At 43.3% G+C, this 21,898-nt stretch overlaps 1 protein-coding gene across 4 annotated transcripts; it reads right to left on the bottom strand.

Moving 5' to 3' along the window:
* Positions 1 to 4,910: 4,910 nt before the first annotated feature.
* Positions 4,911 to 20,211, bottom strand: LOC147435458 (putative N-acetyltransferase ycf52). 4 transcript variants are annotated; one of them, XM_086488526.1, is made up of 8 exons: positions 20,053 to 20,211; positions 19,799 to 19,981; positions 19,414 to 19,494; positions 19,287 to 19,344; positions 5,626 to 5,660; positions 5,441 to 5,521; positions 5,224 to 5,337; positions 4,911 to 5,146 (listed from the first exon to the last, which is right to left on the bottom strand). In XM_086488526.1, exons 1-7 carry the CDS (start codon positions 20,125 to 20,127, stop codon positions 5,248 to 5,250), a joined length of 603 nt encoding a protein of 200 aa, XP_086344652.1. In that variant the 5' UTR covers positions 20,128 to 20,211; the 3' UTR covers positions 4,911 to 5,146; positions 5,224 to 5,247. The 4 variants fall into 4 exon arrangements, with proteins under 4 accessions (XP_086344652.1, XP_086344653.1, XP_086344650.1 ...); XM_086488527.1 differs by having other exon boundaries at positions 4,911 to 5,141; XM_086488524.1 differs by having other exon boundaries at positions 5,252 to 5,337.
* Positions 20,212 to 21,898: the final 1,687 nt, after the last annotated feature.

The following is a 21,898-nucleotide window of genomic DNA, read 5'->3' as shown; positions in this document are numbered from 1 at the left end:
TTTTCCATGGCCATATACTGGGGACTCTAGCAGGGCATTGAGTGATTGTGTTACAAAATTGTTATATGTGATCCTAGACTATCATTGCAGAACCACATGGATTGTGCATTTGAACCACTACTATGAGCACTATCAGCCCCTCCTTCCAAGGTCTAAATACCCCAAAAGGATGGTGCAATAGCACCTGCACCCCTATTCTTTATATTCTTTTTTCATTTATCGACTCTAGATCCTAGCCACCCTTAACATTGAACCCTACTTCCCTTTGGTATACGGCATATTTTCCACATTGTCTTATGAATGTCTGTCTCCTCAACCACTAGCCCACCCTCATGTTCATCGCTTACTTGGCCGGCCACTCTGATAGTTGGTTGGAGACCTCTACAATTTTGCGGGATGTTTTGTGTGAGATACTCAATCCAATGTGAAGCATTTTCCTCCTCACATCTCACTTTCCCAGCCTATTTTTGTTGTCTGGCTACTGTAATATTATCCCCCTCCACTGTTGGTTGTTGATAGAGTGGTGTACCTCCGAGCTGATCCTCAATCTCTCTTGCAATAACAGCTAGGCTGGGTGCTCGGTCTTGTTGTACCTGACGAGAAAGTTTTTTTGTAGAAGGTCCAGCCCCATGATATCTACTCCCCACAAGGCAAGCATCTTCACACTTTGAAGCAAAACATTTGACAAATCACACGTATGTATCGTACAAGCTCAACATTTTGTTGTTTCCCTCGCCAACAAGCCAACTCGCGTGCTTTGTTTCAACAAGGTTTGTAGTAGTAATGTATGACAAATCATCCACTTTCTGGAACACATTTGTATTTAGAGATAGCATACCAACACTAAAATAAAATCCACCCGCTTGGTAATGTTTACCCCAACGAAGTGTTTTCTCCGGGGAGGGTACCATATATGCCGTCAACGTAGCCAACATTCCATTTGTGACAAGTTACAGTCAAACACTTTTCCAGAAGCCCACCAAGCTCATATATTTTTGTACAAAGCTAGTTGCCGCTTTCTCGCTCCTTGCACGGTGCCATAATTCACACATACGATTGTGCTCATCCCGAAAATTTTTATGCATGGTGTCAATTTGCAAGCTCTGCTTCAAATGAAACAAGCATGAATAATTTCTTCCTTCCATAACATTGTGAAGATCTCCGTTGAATTTAGTTTGAATAGCTTTTCAATTTTCTCCAACCTCATCTCCCATGAATCCTCTAAAATTAGCTAGATGGTGTCCATTGTCCAACATCGCATTCATCATTTCCTAGAACATGATTTGGCATGTGTGTCTTCTTCTTTCATCTCACGGATAGCAATTGTTAATGATTAATCAATGCCTCAAATGAATGAAGAGGAGTTGTATGACATTCTCATAGGGCTTACGCAGGATCATAGACATGTGTTGCCATTGTTGTCCACCCGACTACTCCATGCACATGATTGAAGCAAACATAGCTTCTTTGAAAGTATCAGATAAAAAAAAAAGCCTCGCCATTAGGCTGCTACAACGGACGAATGCGACATCATCTCTCACATTAGCGACAAATTTGGACATCAAAATGCTACAATAGAATGAACCTCATCAACCAATTCAACGACAAATGAAGACAACCAATCAAAAACCTTCCACAGCCTCCACGGATACTTCTCAACAGTGTCCAAAGATGAGTAAAATCGAAAGGGCGGAATGTTAATTGAGCGGACGTCAGTTGACAGAAGCTACTAAAGGCCCAAGACGTACGATTATACATTGAAGACAAATACAAAGAAGCAGTTTAGATTGGAGTCACACATTTTTACATTTTCTTGAAATGGCCATAAACTATTGTAATTTCCCGATTTAATTCAAGCCATTGTAATATTTGTAATGTGTAACAGGCTCAATGAGAGCTACAAGGTATAAATAATAGGTCAATTAGTGTGTCGATATTGCAGATTCAGTAAGTTGTGGAGTCCTAAATGCCTTGGACGTCCAGACATTGCATATTTTTATCTTAGGTATGTAAGGCAATGTGTAAATGGAATTAGGGTTCTCAGCCTCATTTGTTGAGACCACTCTTTGGTGAGAGCTCATGAGGTGTGTGGCTATGGAGTCCTTGAGATTCTCCTTGCTCGTGTGACTTGAGTAACACTAATCAATGCTTAATTCTCATTGATTATGTTTCTCTCATACTCTCTTATGATTGCTAAGGATTCTTGAATAGCTAGATCGTAACTAATTAGTGGTTAATTCCGCTCTAATATTGTGTGATTGTTCTCTATTCTTTGTGTATGCATGTAGGTTTGATTGGAGTGTAGATGCTCAATAGATCTATGTGTGTGCGCTTGTGATTAGTGTGTTGCATGATAGGATTAGTGATGTGTTCGTCTTTGCAATCATTAGTGCGTGTGATTGGGTTGATTTGAGGTGAAGAGAAGTGGATGTAGAGATTGCCAATCGTGTTAGTGTTTCTATGCCCCAACTGGGTAGCTCATCTTTGCGGATTGACAATTATTGTTGACCATTGAAGCTATGCTACGACGGTATCCCCAACAATTATTCCTACAAGTACTTTCAAATGTGATTGATTAAGAGTGTGTTAGCACAAGAGAAATAGTTATTACGTTCACAAACTCTTTGGGTGCATGCAAGTTGCATATGTAGGTGCATTTTGACACTTGCTTGTTGTACTTATTATAGCTGTGCAGATTACATGAAGTGACACAAGAGTGTCTATGCTTTTATTTTGTGGGTTTTTCAGATTGGTTCATCAAGTACATGACTAGTGCGAACTTTTCACTTTATGTCTATAAGTGAAATTGTATTGCAAGCAAGTAGGAGGGAAGATTATCATCAAAACTATGTAAGTTCAACGCTTTTGCTACAAAGATTGAAGAAAATTTTTGAGGCGTCAAAGTTCCTGGCTTGTAGTGATTTTACAACTATTGTTTACTCTCCATAGTGTTTAGGATAAAGATCCCTTTGGGCAATTCTATGTTGAGAGAGTTGTAAACGCTTCTATCTTTTGTGGTAGATGTATGCTTTGAAAATATGGTTTTAAGAATGTTTTTTTGAAGGAGAAAGTTTTGTTTGCAAATGCATTGGTTGGCGACAATCATAAATCTACGTCTAGAGATGTTTCTTCCTCCTTTATGTGTGGTCTCTTGGGTGGGCAATGATTACTAAATTCCCAAGGGGTTACTCTTGTTTGATTTGTGATTTTTATAAGGGGATTTGGGGAGCTTTTGACTTTAATGTTTGATACTTTTAGATAGCATTGCCATAGAGGTGCCCCATCTTTTGTTTGCCAAAAATCATGCATAATCATATGGTGAGAGTAAGGAACACTAAGCTGCACTTGAGCTCATGGTTAACCTCAAACTATATCAAAGAATGTTGAACTTATATTGGTGGTGATCGTGATTCTTTGCAACAAGATATCACCTACAAGGATTGACAAAAATATGTATCCGATGTATTTACACTACATGCTTGTTAAGTTCATATGCTTGTCATGGTGCATGTGGGGTCATAATAATCTACCAACACTTCAGTACCAAATGCCTTTCTACAATCTAGTTGCTATTTGTACCATCTCTCCATCTAGTTATGGCCCTGGCGATATCCAAACTTAGGCAACAACCATGAGATCATGCCAACAAGTGAGTTGCCTTGAAGCCTTAATGTAAGTTGTACCTATCAAAAAACATCCTTCAAATAAAGCTAGTTTCCATTTAGATGTTGAAACTATCATAGCATCTTGCTCTACATACAAAGCAACTTATTGCTACTCTTGTCAATTCTACCAGCTAGAAAATGGAATGCATCCAAGAAACAACGATGGTAAACATTCATCAATAAGTCATAGGATGAGCTAAGCATATTTGTTCAAATATCCTAAGGCGAAAGTGTCGTAGGCTCTCATGATGAGCTCTCCATCTGAAGCTCACTGGCATAGGAGCACTTCCATGAACTAACCACCCTACTACAGGAGTCCCGCATAAAAATAGACATGGGTCATTATTCCCATCCTAGGCCTTTGACATTCCGTGTGGCCATGCGGCTCCTCTATTGGACTCCACCTACAATGGGGTGCTCTACGCACTCAATCCATGCATGCCCTAAGGGCTCCATGGTCCCACCACTAAGTGACATTACATGTCCCCTTCACTAATGAAGCAAATTGGAATGCAACGCATAGTCCATACAAGGCACAGATCTTATGTAGTCTTATGGACCCTACATAGTGAACTCACAAGAGATGGTCGTACTATTACTGATATAAAATGCAAAGTAGAGAGCTATATGATTTGGTATCGCTTAATGTCAAAATTACATTCTCAGGAGTTGATCACTTGTATGAAATTCGAGCATTGACAATGAGAGAAATTTGAAAAAGGCCCTTCTTTACCCCATAAGGAATGGTTGGTGAAGGGGTTGGTTGATTTAAGGGTGGCTAGACAACTTGGCCTTTGTCCAAAATAACCTCTACATTCCATGCTCAAGACCCCATCTACTCGTAAATAGAATACCGAGTGGTTTGATCATCATCAAATAGGTCCAGTAAGAGAGGCTAGACTACATACAACTCCCCTTCAAAAGAAGACTTCTTCAGCACAAGTAACACCTTTGTACAGATCACACACTAGATCAAACATGCGCGTTGGATCAAACATGGGCGTTGGAGAATATTAAGAGAGACTAGCTGGCAAGCAGCCACAACACACGGATGCAAAGCACCCCAAATTCAAGCACCATCGCGCTGCCCAGCTGGGGGTCACACAACCAGCAACACGTGCACAGACCCACCAGCTGACCTACTGCTCATTCCAAATGAAGAGGGGATCAAAAGATATACCAACCATGGACCTATTTGAGCTACACACTCTTATCATGATGCCACTGCATTAAGAACACTGCCGGTCGCGACAACCTTTTGCTTAACTTCTAGCAGCCATAGCAAATACAAATGTTTATATGGGCTCATATCAAGCCAAACAATGTACAGAATCACGTTGCTTTCTTACTGCCATGTACTGAAATGGATCATCCAGAGGTCCAGCGCAAGAGGTTACTCATAATCCAATTTGTCTTGATCTTCCGCTGCAGTGTCAAGTAGCCTTCCACGGTATGTCATAAATCTATAATTTCGGTCTGATCTGCCAGTAGAGCACATAAATTAGCTTAAAACAGCATAGCATTAAAATGCATGATAAATTATAGGTATCCATAGCACCTAATGAAGGAAAGACATGTCCATTTACCGAAAACCAATGCTCCAAAAGAATAGACGAGCTTTAGGGGGCGGAAATACTGCAAACCCAGTCGGGCCTTCGCTTTGCTTCATAGTCTGGTTATTGCAATATAATTGTATAAACACACGGTAAAGTGGTCTGTCAAACTACAGACTGCGCATTGTTTAAAAAGTAAGAATAGTGAGGCTTCAAGCTAACCTTGACAAGCTCCTTTATTATCCTGCGTCCAATTCCCCTTCTTTGATATGCAGGGTCTACAGCAACATCACAAATAGTTGCCTGTACGATGGTAAGAAGAGTTCTAAGAGCTTGCTAACAGCAGATCCTGGTGCACCCACTTGCATGTAGCAAAAATTCTTCACAGGTTATGGAGGTAAACATACAATAAAAGCACCATCTGACACTGCACGTCCAAACCCTGCACAAAGCCCAAGATGTCAACTTCGAGCACGAGGCTTCAATTCTCTTGGATATAAGCAAACAAGTAGACACAAGTGAATTACAAAGCAGGAATAACACCCCATAACCTTTGTCCCGATAAGCAAGCAAGCTTAAGAGACATAGCATATACACCTAGATGAATCCAGGATATGCCCACATTCACCTTGAGAGGAAAGTGCAAGGAGTGGTCATCCGCAAGTCAATATAACCATGAGCTCCATCATGTATTGACTAAATATTACAACTCCCCACTAACGCCGCTAGTGCCCAATCGTGGGCGTAGAACTAGGTACTAATATATACTCCCACGCCCCCACCACATGCAAGCGTGCGCACACGCACACGCACACACAAAAGAGCATACATCAATACAAAAATCTGTGTACTGAGTTTCTGTCATAAATCTAGACATAGTATGGTTGCACACAAAAAGCCGTTCCTTTATCAAGAACATAAGATTCAATCAAAATAAAACCACAAAAAAGAGGTGCTTTCCTAAATATTGGCAAGGTTTATCCGTAAGTGACTAAGATAATCCACAAGCCAAACTGGAAAATAAACAGGATAAACAGCAAACTCGGGTCTTAACTGTGAGTTTGTGCCCACATGCCACGGTGGCCTAAAAAAGGTGGACGATGGCACTCTGTCAAAACCTTTTCCCTCAAAGCTTATGTAGCACACAACATCGTTTTCTACATCAAATAGCCGTCCCGTATGGAATAGCCTGCAACTAGCTTCCCACTCTATATCCGGTGAAAGATATCTACAAAATCAGGATCAGTGGCATAATGATCAATCATACCTTTGAAGCTTCGATGATGTATCGCGGAAATAGCCAGAACCAAGGGCTTGCGAGACAACGCATCTGCCACTAAATTCTTATGTCCCTGAACATGGACTACGTGGAAATGAAACTAAGACAGAATGTTAGCTCATCGCATCTGCTTTTCCAAAAGCTGCTTCTGCGACAAGAAGTAGCGAAAACTTTGATGGTCTGTGAAGACAATAAAATCACCTCTGAGAAGAAAATGTCGCCACTGTGTAAGAGCATGGATAACTGCCAACAACTCTTTCTCGTAAATATTGCGACCACAAGCATCACAGTAAACTTCAAATGGCTTTTGCAAGTCCCGCAAGGTCAAAACTGGTCCTGTTGTCAACTTTTCCTTGAGGGTCTGTAAGGCTACAATCTCTGTCGGTCCCCAAGTAAAGGGAACTCCTTACTGAGTGCGCATATGGAAAGGAGAAATTATCTCTGCAATTTTCCGAAAATGAACCGCCTTAATATGAGCAAAAGCCTAGAAAACTTCGAGCTTCATGAACATTCTTTAAATCAGGCCAATCACGAATGGTCTCAATTTTGGCCAGGTCCATTTTTACCCCTTCTGCTGAGACGATGTGTCCCGACAAGTGTATCTCAAGCAAGAAAAACTCGCTCTTTTTCACATTTATAACCAAGTTATGCAAACACTTGGTGTCTGTGTTCCGCCTCATTCTTACAGAAGATGATGATGTCGTCGAAGAAAGTGCCCACAAAGGATCGGTACTCTCTGAAAATCCTATCCATCATACGGTTGAAGGTCACTAGAGCATTCGTAAGGCCAAATGGTATCACCAAATATTCGTACAAACCAAAAGTTGTCTTGAAAGTTGTCTTGTAGACGTCTCTAGAAGCAATCCGGATTTGATGATATCCACTCTTCATATCAATTCTGCTGAAACAAGAGGATCCCTAAAGTCTGTCGAGTATATCATCGATCCTTGGGATAGGAAATCTATTCTTAATGTAATTTTATTGAGAGCTCTATAGTCAATGCACATTCTCCAAGATCCATCCTTTTTAGGACTAGCAACACCGGTGAACAAAAAGGTGAAGTGCTAGGTTGGATGAGACCCTTTTCCAAAGGTTTTATTACTTGGTTCATTATTTCTTCATTTTGGGCTCGGTTAACTCGGTAAGATGGCCGGTTCGGTGGTGTATTACTGTCACAAGACAGGCACCACGTGGCAATAGAAAAGAACAGACTGAACAAACTTTTAGCACTTCAATAACAACTGAACTGAAAGAGAGAGACGACACGCGACACGGAGTGGCGGAATTCCACCCCAAAGAGTATTGGCCCCAAACCTTGGCGCCCCTTTCAGTATTTCTTTATATTGCATCAACACTGTACAAGCCGGTACTCGAGACTGTGCACCTTCTCTAGGAAGCATGCCAGAGAATGAGCCCTAACCTCATATTTAAAGGCCCTTGGCCTAAAAAGCAATTACAGTGAAAAGCCTTCAAACTCAAAGCATCTGGTCCAAAAGCAAAGCCAAAAAGCTGCCATCGCAATTTACGAAAATCCGTACAATCCTACCACGTCAACACCGCCAGCGTGAAAAGCAGAAATCCGTACAGTTCTGCCACGTCATCAGCCAGTGTGATTTCGAAAATTTGCCACGTCATCAGCCTACTTCACAAGTTCTTGTGTGTGTGTGAGCCCTGCTTTATTTCCTACTGCTCTGCCTCTTTACTTAGGGCTTAGGCCCCTTGGCCCACATCTGCAAGTTGGCTCCCTTCTTGAGGGCTTTGACACGTCATCAGTTTGTGACATCTCCCCTTCTTGAAAGAGAGTAATCGTCCGCGATTACAACATATCTGCAAAACAACTCAAGTTAGCTCAAAAAAAAATTCCGAGGGACAATCAGTTTGCTCTTTTTGTTAAGGAGTTAGCTTCTCCTTTCTGCTCTTTTGATCAAGGAGTTAGCTTCTCCTTTCGGCCAGATCAGAACTCTTGATATTCTAGCGTAGTAAAATTAGCCATCACACCCAAACCGTACCAAGGTGGTACCAAACGTACTGTACGTGGCGTATATGTATGTACTGTACGTTGTTCCGAACAGGAAAACTTTTTATGTACGTAAAAATACGCACTCTTGTAAAAAAACCGCAAAGTACTAAATTTTCTAGGACATTTCCAATAAAAAACAAGAGAGAAGCCAACAACTTATAGAGACATTCAAAGACACGTTTTACAAGACAACCACATAATGTGTAACTATTGCAAGCGACTTGGATTTTTATTTTAAATCAGCACCGTACAGGCTTCCCCCCCTCCCAAAAAAACAATTTATTTATAAAAAAAAGGCGTACGGATCTGTACATAACGTCTGTACGGTACAGAACCAATCCGTACGTATGTTTTGATCCAACCTTGGACCGTACTGATCTTCCATGGGTGTCTTGATGCACTAAAATTACATACCCACGCAATCTCATCCAATTAGGAATATTCATTGGTTGACACATCACAATGCAACAGAAATGCTTACATATGCATGTTACAAGACATAGAAACATAAAGCCATCGATGAACACTCCTCCTGCATAACCTAACAAGGTCCGGGCCGGGAGATATTCAACGACTCCCTCATCAACTAAAGCGAGGGCGCCGTGAAGATGGAGAACGCATAGCGTTCTCTGGGCGCAGAGAATCAAACGTAAAGTGCAGGAGAGTTTTCGGTAAAATAAAAAGAAAATTCTTAAACCTAAAAAGGTCCGGGCCGGGAGATATAGAGACCTTTACAACCAAACGCCCCCCAGACCGCAGCTTGCGTCGTTTGGAGGTGCCGAGAGTAACCACTGCTCAGACTTCTTAATACTCCTCCCGCATAACCATCCAGGTCCTGGCCATGAGTAAAAACAACACTTTTCAATCATCATTTCTCACTACTCCACCCAGGAGTAAAATCACCAATCATTGAAACCAGTATTAAAACCAGAGTCAAACATTTTAAATCGACACCAAAACAAGTTCAAAACAGATACCATCCATTTCAAACAAATTTTCACAAACAATACTTTCTAGCTATAAAGAAAAACAAATAGAGAGAGTTTATTCAAGGTTTTGTTCGGACAACCGACCTTTGAGCACGACTCGCTTGTCCTTCTGCATCACAAGTCATCATTCTTGTCGTGCCAAGGCATGCCCAAGAGAACGTCGCAGTTGCCCAACTTCATGATGTGAAAATCAGCTTTTCCATGATAATCTTGAATAGTCACTGGAAGAGCACCAATGAGCGGTACTACTTTCTGAGTTTGCCCTGTGGCTAGCTCAGCTTCAATTTCTCCACCCTCTGCATCATAATCAAAGTGCATTTGCTTTAAGAATTCTGGATGGATGAAGTTCTCTATAGCTCCGGGGTCAAAGAAAATAAGGGCTTTGAAGCCATTGACTTTGCCATATGCTCGACACAATTCATTTGTACTCTCAAGGCGTATGCCATAAATATCAGGAACTAGTCCAATAGCAGGTCTAGCTCTCTTAGCAGGAGGTGGCGCTGGGGTTCTGTCGACCGTTCGTGCGGGCGTCGGCTCCTCTGGTCTATCAATGCGTTTGGGACAATTAGAATGATTATGCTCTGTTTGAAAGCATCCAAAGCATCGGCCTTCTTGTAGTAAGGTGTCTCGTTGTTGAGGCGTCAAACGAGGCCTTTGCGGTTGATTTTCACGAGACTCTCGAGAATTTGTTCGTTGTTGGCAAGAGTTGTGGTTAGTGGCCGGAGATTCTTCTGTGGTAAACTCTAGCTTTCCCTTCATCAGTTTGTAGCCGACCGCTACATGGTCCATAAGTTCTTACATGGTGGAGACCTGCTTGGATAGACAATATTCTTGCAATGGTGATGGTAGTCAAATGGTGTATCGCTCGCATTGGGCCTCCAAGGGAACAGAGGACACCAGAAGGTACACGTCGAGAAACCTTTGGTTATATTCGTCCATGGTTTCGATGGCAAGCATTTTCAAGTTGCCCCACTCTGCAAAAATCCGGACTTCAAACATAGAAGTCATGTAACTACGTGCAAAAACTGTCTTGAAAGCTTGCCAGGTCCTTGGAGCATGCGGTTGTGTCGCGATTGAACTCCACCATTGCATAGCATTATCTTTAAGAAATCCCGCTGCTCGAGAAATCTTGGATTCTTCTGTATAGTTCCCTAAAGCATAGATGTTGTCGAATTGTTGTAGGAACTGCAATGCTTTCTTGCGATCTTTCACCCCAGAAAAAGTGAAAATTTGACTGTCGTGCCGCCGTCTTTGAAATCTTTGGGTTGGTTAGGCGCATATCTCGGATATGGATAATAAGGGTATCTATATGGGCTCCAACCATTGTAGCCTGGTGGCGACGATGGTGGTGGTGGTGGTGGTGGTGGAGGTGGGGGCAATGACGGTGGCAAAGGTGGTTGCATTGGATCAGGGTCAGATGGCTGCACCATATTCCTGAAAACTCCCTCGATCGGAAAAGACGACTGAGAAATTTGCCAGTTGGAAGCTCTCGTACTTTCTGATGCCGGAGGAGGAGGTACCACTTGGGGCATCAGAGGGGGTAACATGTAGTTCAAAAATTGTTAAAAACTTTGCAGCATCGGAAGATTCTGCTGAGGATGCCGCGAAAGAATGTCGTAAAGTTCGTTGAGCAAAAACTGCAAATATTCTGCTGAATCCATGAATTCCAAGTCTTGGGTTCTTTATGGCTTATGCCCTGTAAGACACAGCGATGAAGACGGGAGCGCGCCCGATGCGCGATGAAGTAAGGGTGGGAGTGGCTAATAAGTCCGGGGTCGGAGGCCGAAGATACCTCAAATAAAATTCCAATAGCTCTGTCTGCTCTTTTGTAGGACCGGTATGCTTTCAGAAAAGCACACGCCTGATGCTCCGATACCACTGTCACAAGACGGGCACCACGTGCCAATAGAAAAGAACAGACTGAACAAACTTTCAGCACTTCAATAACAACTGAACTGAAAGAGAGAGACGACACGCGACACGGAGTGGCGGAATTCCACCCCAGAGAGTATTGGCCCCAAACCTTGGCGCCCCTTTCGGTATTTCTTTATATTGCATCAACATTGTACAAGCCGGTACTCGAGACTGTGCACCTTCTCCCGGAAGCATGCCAGAGAATGAGCCCTAACCTCATATTTATAGGCCCTTGGCCTAAAAAGCAATTACAGTGAAAAGCCTTCAAACTCAAAATCATATGGTCCAAAAGCAAAGCCAAAAAGCTGCCAACGCAATTTACGGAAATCCATACAGTCCTGCCACATCAGCACCACTAGCATGAAAAGCGAAAATCTGTACAGTTCTGCCACGTCATCAGCCAGCGCTGCTTTGCAAGTTCTTGTGTGTGTGTGTGTGAGCCCTGCTTTATTTCTTGCTGCTCTGCCTCTTCACTTAGGGTTTAGGCCCCTTGGCCCACATCTGCAAGTTGGCTCCCTTCTTCAGGGCTTTGATGCGTCATCAGTTTGTGACAATTACCGAAAATCAAATCAATCGTGTGATCTTCAGGACGAGAAGGAGGTAGCTCGCCCGGTAGGCCTTCAGAGAAACAGTCAGCCTGCGCATGCAGAAAATCTTGTCGTTCCTTTTTAAGATCAGATATATTTGACATTTGTTCATCATTCAATTCTTTCAAAAAAATCGAGTAAACAAAAAGACTGAATTTTATTAATTTGGAAACGGCCGAAGTCAATACAAGTGGGAAGGACTCGCTCTTCAACTTTACATCAAGTACAATCTCTCGGCCCTTCTCATTCTTCAAAGTCGCTTTCCTTGCCCTATAATCGACCACGGCAATGTTCTTGTGGAACCAAGGGATTCCTAGGAGGACATCACACCCTTCCAGAGGCATGATATAAAAGTCCTCGTGCCCTACATACCCCTGACAATGCAAGCGAAGTTTGCCAATGACAAGTGTAATGGCAACATCCCATCCGGGTGCCACTAGAAAAGCCTCCGCTTGTGGCGCCATTTCCTCGGGCGTAATTCCAAGTCGAGCTGCCAATTCCAGTGAAATAAAGTTAGCCTTGGCTCTTTCGTCAAAGAAGATTAGGCTTCTTGGCCGCGCACTTTGCACCATGCACGGCAAAGTTCAGTACTTTCGTCCATCTAATCAAGGTCGGTCCCCACGCAATCTAGTACCAGTCGTGCTCTCCTCTCCACTTTCCTTCCGCGTTCTTCGACTGCTCTAGAACTCTCTGGCCTTTCTTCTGATTGTCCTCTGGGTGCCCTTTTGGAGCACCGTGCTGATATATGACCTTGTTTCCCACATTCAAAACACTTCCTCGTCTTTAAGTACTCGGATTTCTATTCTTCTGTCCGTCGGGGACGTGTATCTTTCTTTTTCTGAAACTTCTCTCTTCTTCTGTTACCATTATTCGAATTCTATCTCGTCCTAGTTGTCAAAGGTTGATCAGTTGGATACGTAAGAATACCTGAATGCATAGCAAACCCTTGCTTAGCATGTTCCATCAATTGTTGTATGGACTCGGACTTTTGCAATAAGCAATAATCTCGTATCTCTTTGGGTAGAACACGGCAAAATCGCTCGATCTGTTCCTTAAAACATATGCAAAGGGAAAGCACCCTCTGCAATCTTTCTAATGAACCGCCGGTAGTAAGAACATAAGCCCAAGAAGCTTCTAACTTCATGGACATTCTTCAAGACGGGCCAATCCCGGATAGTCTCTATCTTGGCCGGGTCTATTTGCACTCCTGCTACTGAGACAATGTGTCCCAAAAAGTGTATCTCTGGTAGGGTTAATCACCAACTTGTGATCTCGTAATGCCTGAAAGACCTGTAGCAGATGTGGTCTATGTTCTACCTCATCCTTGGAGAAGACAATGATGTCGTCAAAGAAAGTGCCAACAAATAGTCTGTACTCTCGTTAAATCCTGTCCATCATTCGGATAAATGTCGTTGGAGCATTGGCTAGGCCAAAAGGCATCACCAAAAACTCAAATAAACCAAAAGTCGTCCAAAAAGTTGTCTTGTAGACATCTCCCGGCGCGATTCGGATCTAATGATATCCGCTCTTCAAATCGATCCTGCTGAAACATGAGGATCCCTGTAGTCGGTCAAGAAGATCAATGATCCTAGGAATCGGAAATCTGTTCTTGATGGTGATTTTATTGAGAGCTCTATAATCAATGCACATTCTCCAAGATCCGTCTTTCTTTCAAACCAACAACTCTAGAGAGCAATACAGTGAAGTACACGGCTGGACAAGACCCTTTTCCAAGAGGTCTTTCACTTGGTTCATAATTTCTTCATTATGGGGTCGGCTCACACAGTAAGGTGGCCGGTTCGGTGGTGTGCTTCCAGGTATCAGATCAATGGTATGATCCTCAGGACGAGTTGGTGGCAACTCGCCTGGCAGGCCCTCAGAAAAGCAATCGGCATGAGTGTGGAGAAAATCTTGGCATTCTTTTCCTAGGTAAAGACATATTCAACCTTCAATCATCATTCAGTTCTCTCCAAAAAATCGAGGAAAGAAGCTGAATTTCATCAAGTACAATCTTTGTGCCCTTCATTTGTCAAGGTCGCTTTCTCACCCCGAGAGTCAACCACAGCATTGTTCGTATGGTACCAAGGGATTTCGAGGAGGACGTCACAACCTCCCAAGGGCATTACGTAGAAGTCCTCGTGCCCTAACATTGCAAACAAAGTTTGCCAATGATCGGTGTAATGGCATCATCCCGTCCGGGTGCCGCTAGAACTACCTCCACCTGTGGCCTCAGCCTGTCGAGCGTTATCCCAAATCGAGCCGCCAATTCAAGTGAAAAGAAGTTGGCCTTGACTCCTCCATCAAAGAAAATGAGGGCTTCCTGTTCTTTCACTTTGCCCTAGGTGCGGCAAAGTTTATACTTTCGTTCATCTGATTCGGTTCGGGCCCCACGCAATGTGGTACGAGTTCTGTTTTCATCTGCCTTTTCTACCACATTCCTCTACTGCTCTAGAACTCTCTGGCCTCTCTGCAGTCTGTTCTTGCTGTGCCTTTTTGGGAACTTTGCAAAGATGTGCCCATGTTTCCCGCATCCAAAACACTTCCCCTCTTTGAAATAGATAATCCTTTCTCTAAGAGTCTATCGAGGACGTGTACCATTCTTTTCGTTGTTTTCTACTTTCATTGTGAGAGGTCTGTTGGGTTCTCCGAGTATCTCATCAGTGGGGTAAGTCAAATTTCCCAAATGTATCGCAAAAACCCCGTTTCACATGACCCATCAATTCTTCAAAAGAATCCACCTTCTGTTCCAAGTAGTAGTCTCGGATCTCTGTAGGAAGTCTGCAGCAAAACCGCTCAATCTGTTCCTTAAACAAGACCTTCATAAACGAAGAGACTGGTAGAAAAGAGTTCCAAAATCTCTTGCAATAAGCGTCCAAAGAATCTACGTTGGTCATCCGAAGATGATTCCAAGCAGTTCGTACATCTCGTTCGTACTCCCGAATCAGCCAAGAAGAAATAAAAAACCTTTCAACCATTTAACCGGAGCTTACTTTCTCAGTAGAAGAGTGAACCGCCATGTTTGAGCATCACGGAACCCAGAAAAGGATTCAAATCGACTGTCCACCTTCTTTAAATTTTTGACATTCTTGCTTTTATCTTCGAGGAAGTCATATTGGTTGGCTTTAAAAAAAATTGTTTCTTCTTTGCATAAAACATGTGATCGTCGAAGTCCGAAGTATCTGAGGATGACTCCTCGATAGAACTGTCAAAAACTGGGCAAAATCTAGGCTTCTTTGCCTTTTTCTTGCCCTTCCCGAAGCTTTGCTTTGAGCTTCGCTTGTCCATGTCTTTCAGCGAGTACAGGTTCTGCTTTTCTGCACTCGTCTGTCTTTTCGGCTTTACTCCCTTCCTGAGAGTAAAAGCAATGGCCACACGCCATCTCGAGTAAATCGTCTCAATCGGGTAATTCTTCAGGTGTATTACCAATCTCGAGTTCCCGGAGTACTTAACCAATCTGTTCACACATAAGCCAATCTGGAGTTGACGTTTGTACTCTTTTCTAGCAAACTTGTTCAAAAAAAAAATTGCCCAAATCTTCATTCTTCAGTTCCCACGCCGGATCTTCAACTTTTCTTTGCCTTCCCACTGAGAGGTGTCATCTCTGTTAGAGTCTTCACCAGAACCCATGTGTAATCTGGGATTTTTAATGGCTTTATGCCCTGTAAGACAGAGCGATGAAGACGGGAGCGCGCCTGATGCGCGACGTATGAAGGGTGGGAGTGGCTAATAAGTCCGGGGTCAAGACACGAAGATTCTTTCCCAAAAGTTGTGTGCGCTGTAAAAAGGATCGGATCCTCCGTAGAAAAAGAATCTTTCTGCGCTCTGATACCACTCTAACAAACTTGGACACTCCAAGTCAAGAATCTACCGCGACACAACACAAATTCACTTCAAAACAGTTCACAATTGATTCGACACGGCCCGGCCGAGTTCCGTGCCAAGAGGTATTGGCCCCAAAGACTCGCGCCCCTTTCGGTATTTCTTTTTATATTAATCTTCGAGCAAAGTACAACTCCCACGGGTGCTCGCTATCAGACTCTACGTCCAGATGCCCTGTAGAGGGAGCCCCCTTGGGTTCTTTATAAAGGTTACAAGGGTTGCTAAAAGCAAAGCCCCAAAAGTTGCCATAAATAAAGCAAAGGCTTAAAATTAAAGCAAAACCCAAAAGCTGCCCCAAAATATTGCATAGCCTTTTTCTTGCTTTATTCCAACGCAAAATTGGGAATCCATACAGCTTCTACTTTTTTTTTCGTACGCTCAGCGCTTTTTTTTCGCCTAATTTTACAAGATTGCCACGTCAGCATTTGCAACGCGAGATCCGGGATTGTTGCCACGTCAGCTGTCATAAACTGCTGACGTGTCAAAGCCCTGAAGAAGATACCGGCCGAGGGGCCTAAACCCTAAGAAGAACAAGTAACGGAAGAAGAAGTCCTACCAACTTGGGGGACCCCGTCCGATGGAGCCCCAAGTGACATAAAGGATTAAAATAAAGCAGGACCCACGTACACAAGAAAAGCTGACAGATTTTCGAGAATTACGCTGGCTGATGACGTGGCAAGCTACGGATTTACATGTTTTGCACTTGCTGATGACGTGACAAGTTGTATGGATTTCCATGATTTACGCTGGCAGATTTTTGGCTTTGCTTTTGGACCAGATGCTTTTGAGTTTGAAGGCTTTTTACTGTAAACTGCTTTTGGGGCCTAGGGCCTTTAAATATGAGGTTAGGGCTCATTCTCTAGCATGCTTCCTGGAGAAGGTGCAGAGTCTAGAGTACCGGCTTGTACTGTGTTGATGCAATATAAAGAAATACCGAAAGGGGCGCCAAGGTTTGGAGCCAATACTCTCTGGGGTGGAATTCCGCCACTCCATGTCACGTGTCGTCTCTCTCTTTCAGTTCAGTTGTTATTGAAGTGCTAAAAGTCTGTTTAGTCTGTTCTTTTCTATTGGCATGTGGTGCCCGTCTTGTGACATCAGCCGGGGAGAGTGTGGTTTCTCCTGCCCAAATGGCTGCCACGTCACTGATTTGTGACACTCGTCTTCGAGAAAGTCATATTGGTTGGCTCTGTACAAATGCTTCCTCTTAGAATAAAACATTGGTTCAACGGAGTCCAAACTCTCAAAAGAGGATGAGGTCTCCTCCGAGCTATCTAATATTTCCGAGATCTTCGGTGGGATCTGTTGTTAAAGGCCTTCTTCTTCTTTTCGTGTCTTTGGATCTTTCTTCGTTTCTTGCCCTTTCTGTCCTCATCAGTAGAATCAGAAGAGGAAGAGATGTCGGAACTATCAGAAGAGAATGAGGACGATCTGGACACAACCTCAAAGCGTACACGCTTCTTTGTTTTTCGTGCATTTGCAAAAGTAGACTTCTGACCCAAGAAGCCAGGATAGTCCGCGGATCGACTGTGTTCCTTCGAATGCTTCTTGTTCTTCAAGAGTCGGTTGACTCGTCTGTCGACTACGTCGTCAAGTTCCTCTTCGGTGTACATCTGCGGAACGGACACTTTCTTCAAAGCTGATTTCAAAGGTGAATCGATGTCCGTACGCCATCGAGAATGCATCTCATCAATCGGGTGCAAGTTTGCGTATTGGGGATCTTTAGAATACTAGAGCATCTGCCGAGCACAAGCATCAACCTATTGTTGACATTGCATCTCCATTCGTTCATACTCCATGGTCCGGGGTGGGCCCGTACTCTTCTATTAAATCTCCAAAAGGTGGCCGTTGTCCATTTGAATCTTCCGTGTTTTCTCCCGACCCGGAGTTGTCAGGTGGGTTGTTCTGATCCTTGCGGGATTCGTCGATTGAATCCATGTTTGTCACGATAGAATGGATCGGACTCTCCTTGGAAGGAAAATCGACTGAGCTCTGATACCATTGTTACAAGCTTGAACACTCCAAGCGTGAAATCAATAGCAACACACAAACACAAACTTAAGAATCACTTATCGCAATTAGAGAGACAACGCGGTGCGGCGTTGTTCCGTGCCTAGAGGTATTGGCCCCAAAGTTTGGAGCCCCTTTCGGTATATATTTTTATATTCATAATTGAGCAAAGTACAAATTCCACGGGTCCTCTCTGCTCAGTGCTCTCAAGAAAATCTGAGGGACAGAGAGGCCCTAGTTACAATTTATAGGCTTTGGGCCTTCTAAAAGCAGTACATGAAAAACTTCAAGTCTCAATAGCTTTTGTTCCAAAAGCTAGCGCTCCAAAAGCTGCCAGCACAAATCGCGGAAATCCGTACATAGTGCCACATCAGCAACCAACACGTTTTGTGGACGTCCGTACAACCTGCCACATCAGCATCTTTTACGCAATTTGATCTTCTCGCATATTTTAACCGCCTTGTGTCCCTTGGGCCCCGTCAGAAAGGATGATGGAAAAACGCAAGGGCTGATTGCTAGCGCTGGCTCTGAATGTGTCCCAAAACGCTGGCTGATCTCCTCCCTCTATAGGGCAAAGTACAACTTATGAACTGTTTAGGACTTAGGTAGGGCAAACTTGCAAGACAAAATTAGTAAAACAAATCAATTGACATGATTTATTGATAAACTTGTCCAGGTAAAGTTTCGGGGTGAAACCGTCGCAAATTCGCCCACCCGAGAATCCGATTGACGCAGGAATGGCTCATTGGATTCCTCTAACCTAAAACTACATGCACATCATACCAGAGGTCCACCATAGTATAACAACATCTGTCAAAACGCTTATGCAAACCATTTATGCAAGAGGGTTCCAAAGCTGGAAAACCTTATCTAATTGACTCGTCCAAGCATGTAGGTCCTGCCAACAGGCACACAAAATTGCCGGTACTAATCCTCCTAGGATCCTAGACACTCCTATCTAGAGATAGGTGCAGAATGGGCTTTGGACTTCGATGAAGCAAGTCCACATGGCACACAGAGCCATGTGGACATGCTTCATCTAGCGATAATAGGTACAGAATTGGCACCACCATAAAAACATGAAACTTCTTCCTTAAGTCTTGTAATTAATATGAATTCCAATCATGATTCATGTTCGCATCAACCTTATTCGCTTGAATTTTTATTGCTGATTTTTGCCGGTATGATTTCATTGTTCATATGGGTATGAAATACATTTATCATACAGGTATGGTGAGACTAACCAGACAAGTATGGTTCCCCTATTATTCTCTCTCTCTCTCTCTCTCTCTCTCTCTCTCTCTCTCTCTCTCTCTCTCTCTCACACACACACACACACACACACAAATACACAAAATTTCTGTAATAGAAAACTCAAACACCTGCAACATACCAACTAGCCTAGGTTGAGCAAATTCCTGGCCCTCACCATGATCCAGTGCAACTATTACCTGTTCAAGAACAAAATTAGAGAATGCTGAAAAACATACACAAAGAGAGGGAAAAAGCACATACATTACCGAATAGCTATATTTCAAAGCCTTTGCAATTTCAGACGGATCCCTATGTACATTGAGAGTCTTGGCCCACAACTCACTCAACTAAACAGACAAACAAGAAGATGTTGAGTTAGGGGCAACTCTAAAACTTACAAAAAAGAGCTCGATGTAAAGAAATGTGGTTGTAAGTTTTATAATGCATGTATGCATTTTCCCTATGTGCCGGTGTTATAGAGTTCGGATTGCCTTAAACTGATTGCAAGCAGTTGAATTTTGTTAACCCATGTAATTTATCATCCAGTAAAGAAAATCAGGAGCAGTACAATCTATGCAAGCCTTGTGAGCTTGTACTATGACTTTATCATGTTGATCTGCATATCACCAGAAGCATGAAGATTTTGCAAACCTGTACGAGATCGACGTCGTCAGGGTTTGAGCTATAACGGATGCGCTGTGGGAAAAGAAAGCTCCAGAAAGATTGTCCTTCTGTTTGAGAGGATGTGCCAGCTGCCACCAACATCATTCTTTGATGCAGAATGCTTTGCGAAAATCCACGCTTTGCGATGCCGCACAGCCATCCCGGTGCATCCTGCCCTCATCATCGCAATCATCGTGCAGCAGCTAGGAAAAATGCTGATAAAGGTAGGTAGGCTGACATACCTGCAGGTGAGGAATAGCGCGCGAAGGAATGTGAACGGCGTGAGGTACCTGTTGAAATGGCAGCGACAACGCCATGCTTTCACTCCATTCTTAGGACTGAACTATGCTCTACCTACCTGTCAACAAGAAACACTTCCAATTCTCAAAGGGAAAATGCCCGTCAGTAAGTGTGCCAAATGTTTTTAAGGGGCTCTACTAAGCCGAATCTATGGAGGTACCTCCGTGGATTCGAGGATAAAAACGGGAGAGATCGAATGGAGAGAGAGGGAGCGAGAGAGAATTTGGCGCGCGTCAACACGAATGTTACATGGCAGACGCGCAGTTTTTTTCCTCATCTTCGCCCGGATGCACAAGTCCTTGCAGGCGCATGCTCCGAGAGTGCACGGTGTGTTGGAGGTGCGGCAAGAAGGCAAAAACAGAGCACGAATGGGCTTGTTTTCAGGAATCTACGAGGATGCCGCCTTTGTGTTCAAATAGCAAAAAGAAATGGGTTTCGAGGTGTGGTGCGAGGCAACCAGGGGATGGACATGCAGGCATATGACAAGACAATGGAGAAGACGGATGTGCAACGATGCCACATAGAGGACATGGCCTTCATTGGTGGGATGCTTGGCATCAAGGCAAAGTTTCCTCCAGTGATCAGTCAAGGTGGTGCACGGCTCTAGGGAATGGATGGCGAAAGACAGAGGCAGGGCAAGGCAGGGTGCTCTCTCTCTCTCTCTCTCTCTCTCTCTCTCTCTCTCTCTCTCTCTCTCTCTCTCTCTCTCTCTCTCTCTCTCTCTCTCTCTCTCTCTCTCTCTCTCTCTCTCTCTCTCTCTCTGCCGATGGCACTCTTTATCTCCTTGTTGCAGATTGCATAAGATGACAAACGCGTTGTCTCTCTCTCATTCTGTGAGACACACACACACACACACACACACACACACTGTTGGTGATACGAGCACTGGCACCAACAGAGCAAAGGAGTATATGGTTGATGATGGAAAGTGGTAAGAGCAGTAATGGATGTAGTGACTGAGAGGGAGGGAGAGACGAAGAAGGGGAGAGAGAGAGAGTCGCTCAGAGAGAAGCGAGTAGGGGTTGAGGCAATGATGGCGAGCTGCAAAGAGGGTGGGGGTGCAAGGCATATGATTATGAGAACACTTCTTCTTTTCCTTTCAAATTTAAAGATTTTTAGAGAATCTTGACAACAAATTAATTTAGTTTGTGTTACGTAGAGCATAAATGAAAAATGAGTTTACGTCTCCCCCAATCTCTGAAAAATACAAGGTGAGAACTCACAGTGGCCTACATAATGGCAAAATTGGAAGGCGTTGATTTAAAGCATTATGTAAGTGGATGAGTGATCTGACCAGTAGACATAGTTAGTTCCGAATTTCTTTGGTATGATAGTCTTTGTCACCTAGATTTGATCGAGTGTTGACCCATAGATGGTGGTCAGTTGCACGATAAGCTATGTTAATTGGTGGGATGACAGAACATCTTTTAATTTTATGTAGTTATAGTTTTTGGTACTTGCATCAATGTTGACATCTCCCATAATCAGGATTGGGATATTGGGATTTTTTTGCCTCAAGATGGAGTTCAATTCATTGTAGAAGGTTGTCAATGGAGATGATGGTGGTCGGTATAATGAGAATATTGTTAGGGTGAGTGCTGGCAATACTTGGATTGTTGTGTAGATGATTTCTACGTTTGGGTTGGCGTGGATGCGCAATGAATGAGATGCGATATTCTTTTTGTACAGAAGAGACGCTTCTTTTTTAGGCCATTTGATTGCAAATGCTGGAAGTTGGTTAGGGTCAAGTTTGTTTTGTTTTGCAATTTTGTTTCTTGCAAGCAGATC

Source organism: Adiantum capillus-veneris, chromosome 18, assembly GCF_014529385.1.
Source record: "Adiantum capillus-veneris isolate H3 chromosome 18, ASM1452938v2, whole genome shotgun sequence".
In the NCBI taxonomy this organism is placed as follows: Eukaryota; Viridiplantae; Streptophyta; class Polypodiopsida; order Polypodiales; family Pteridaceae; genus Adiantum; species Adiantum capillus-veneris.
Note: the sequence above shows the minus strand (reverse complement) of the source record. Positions and strands in the feature narration are given on the sequence as shown.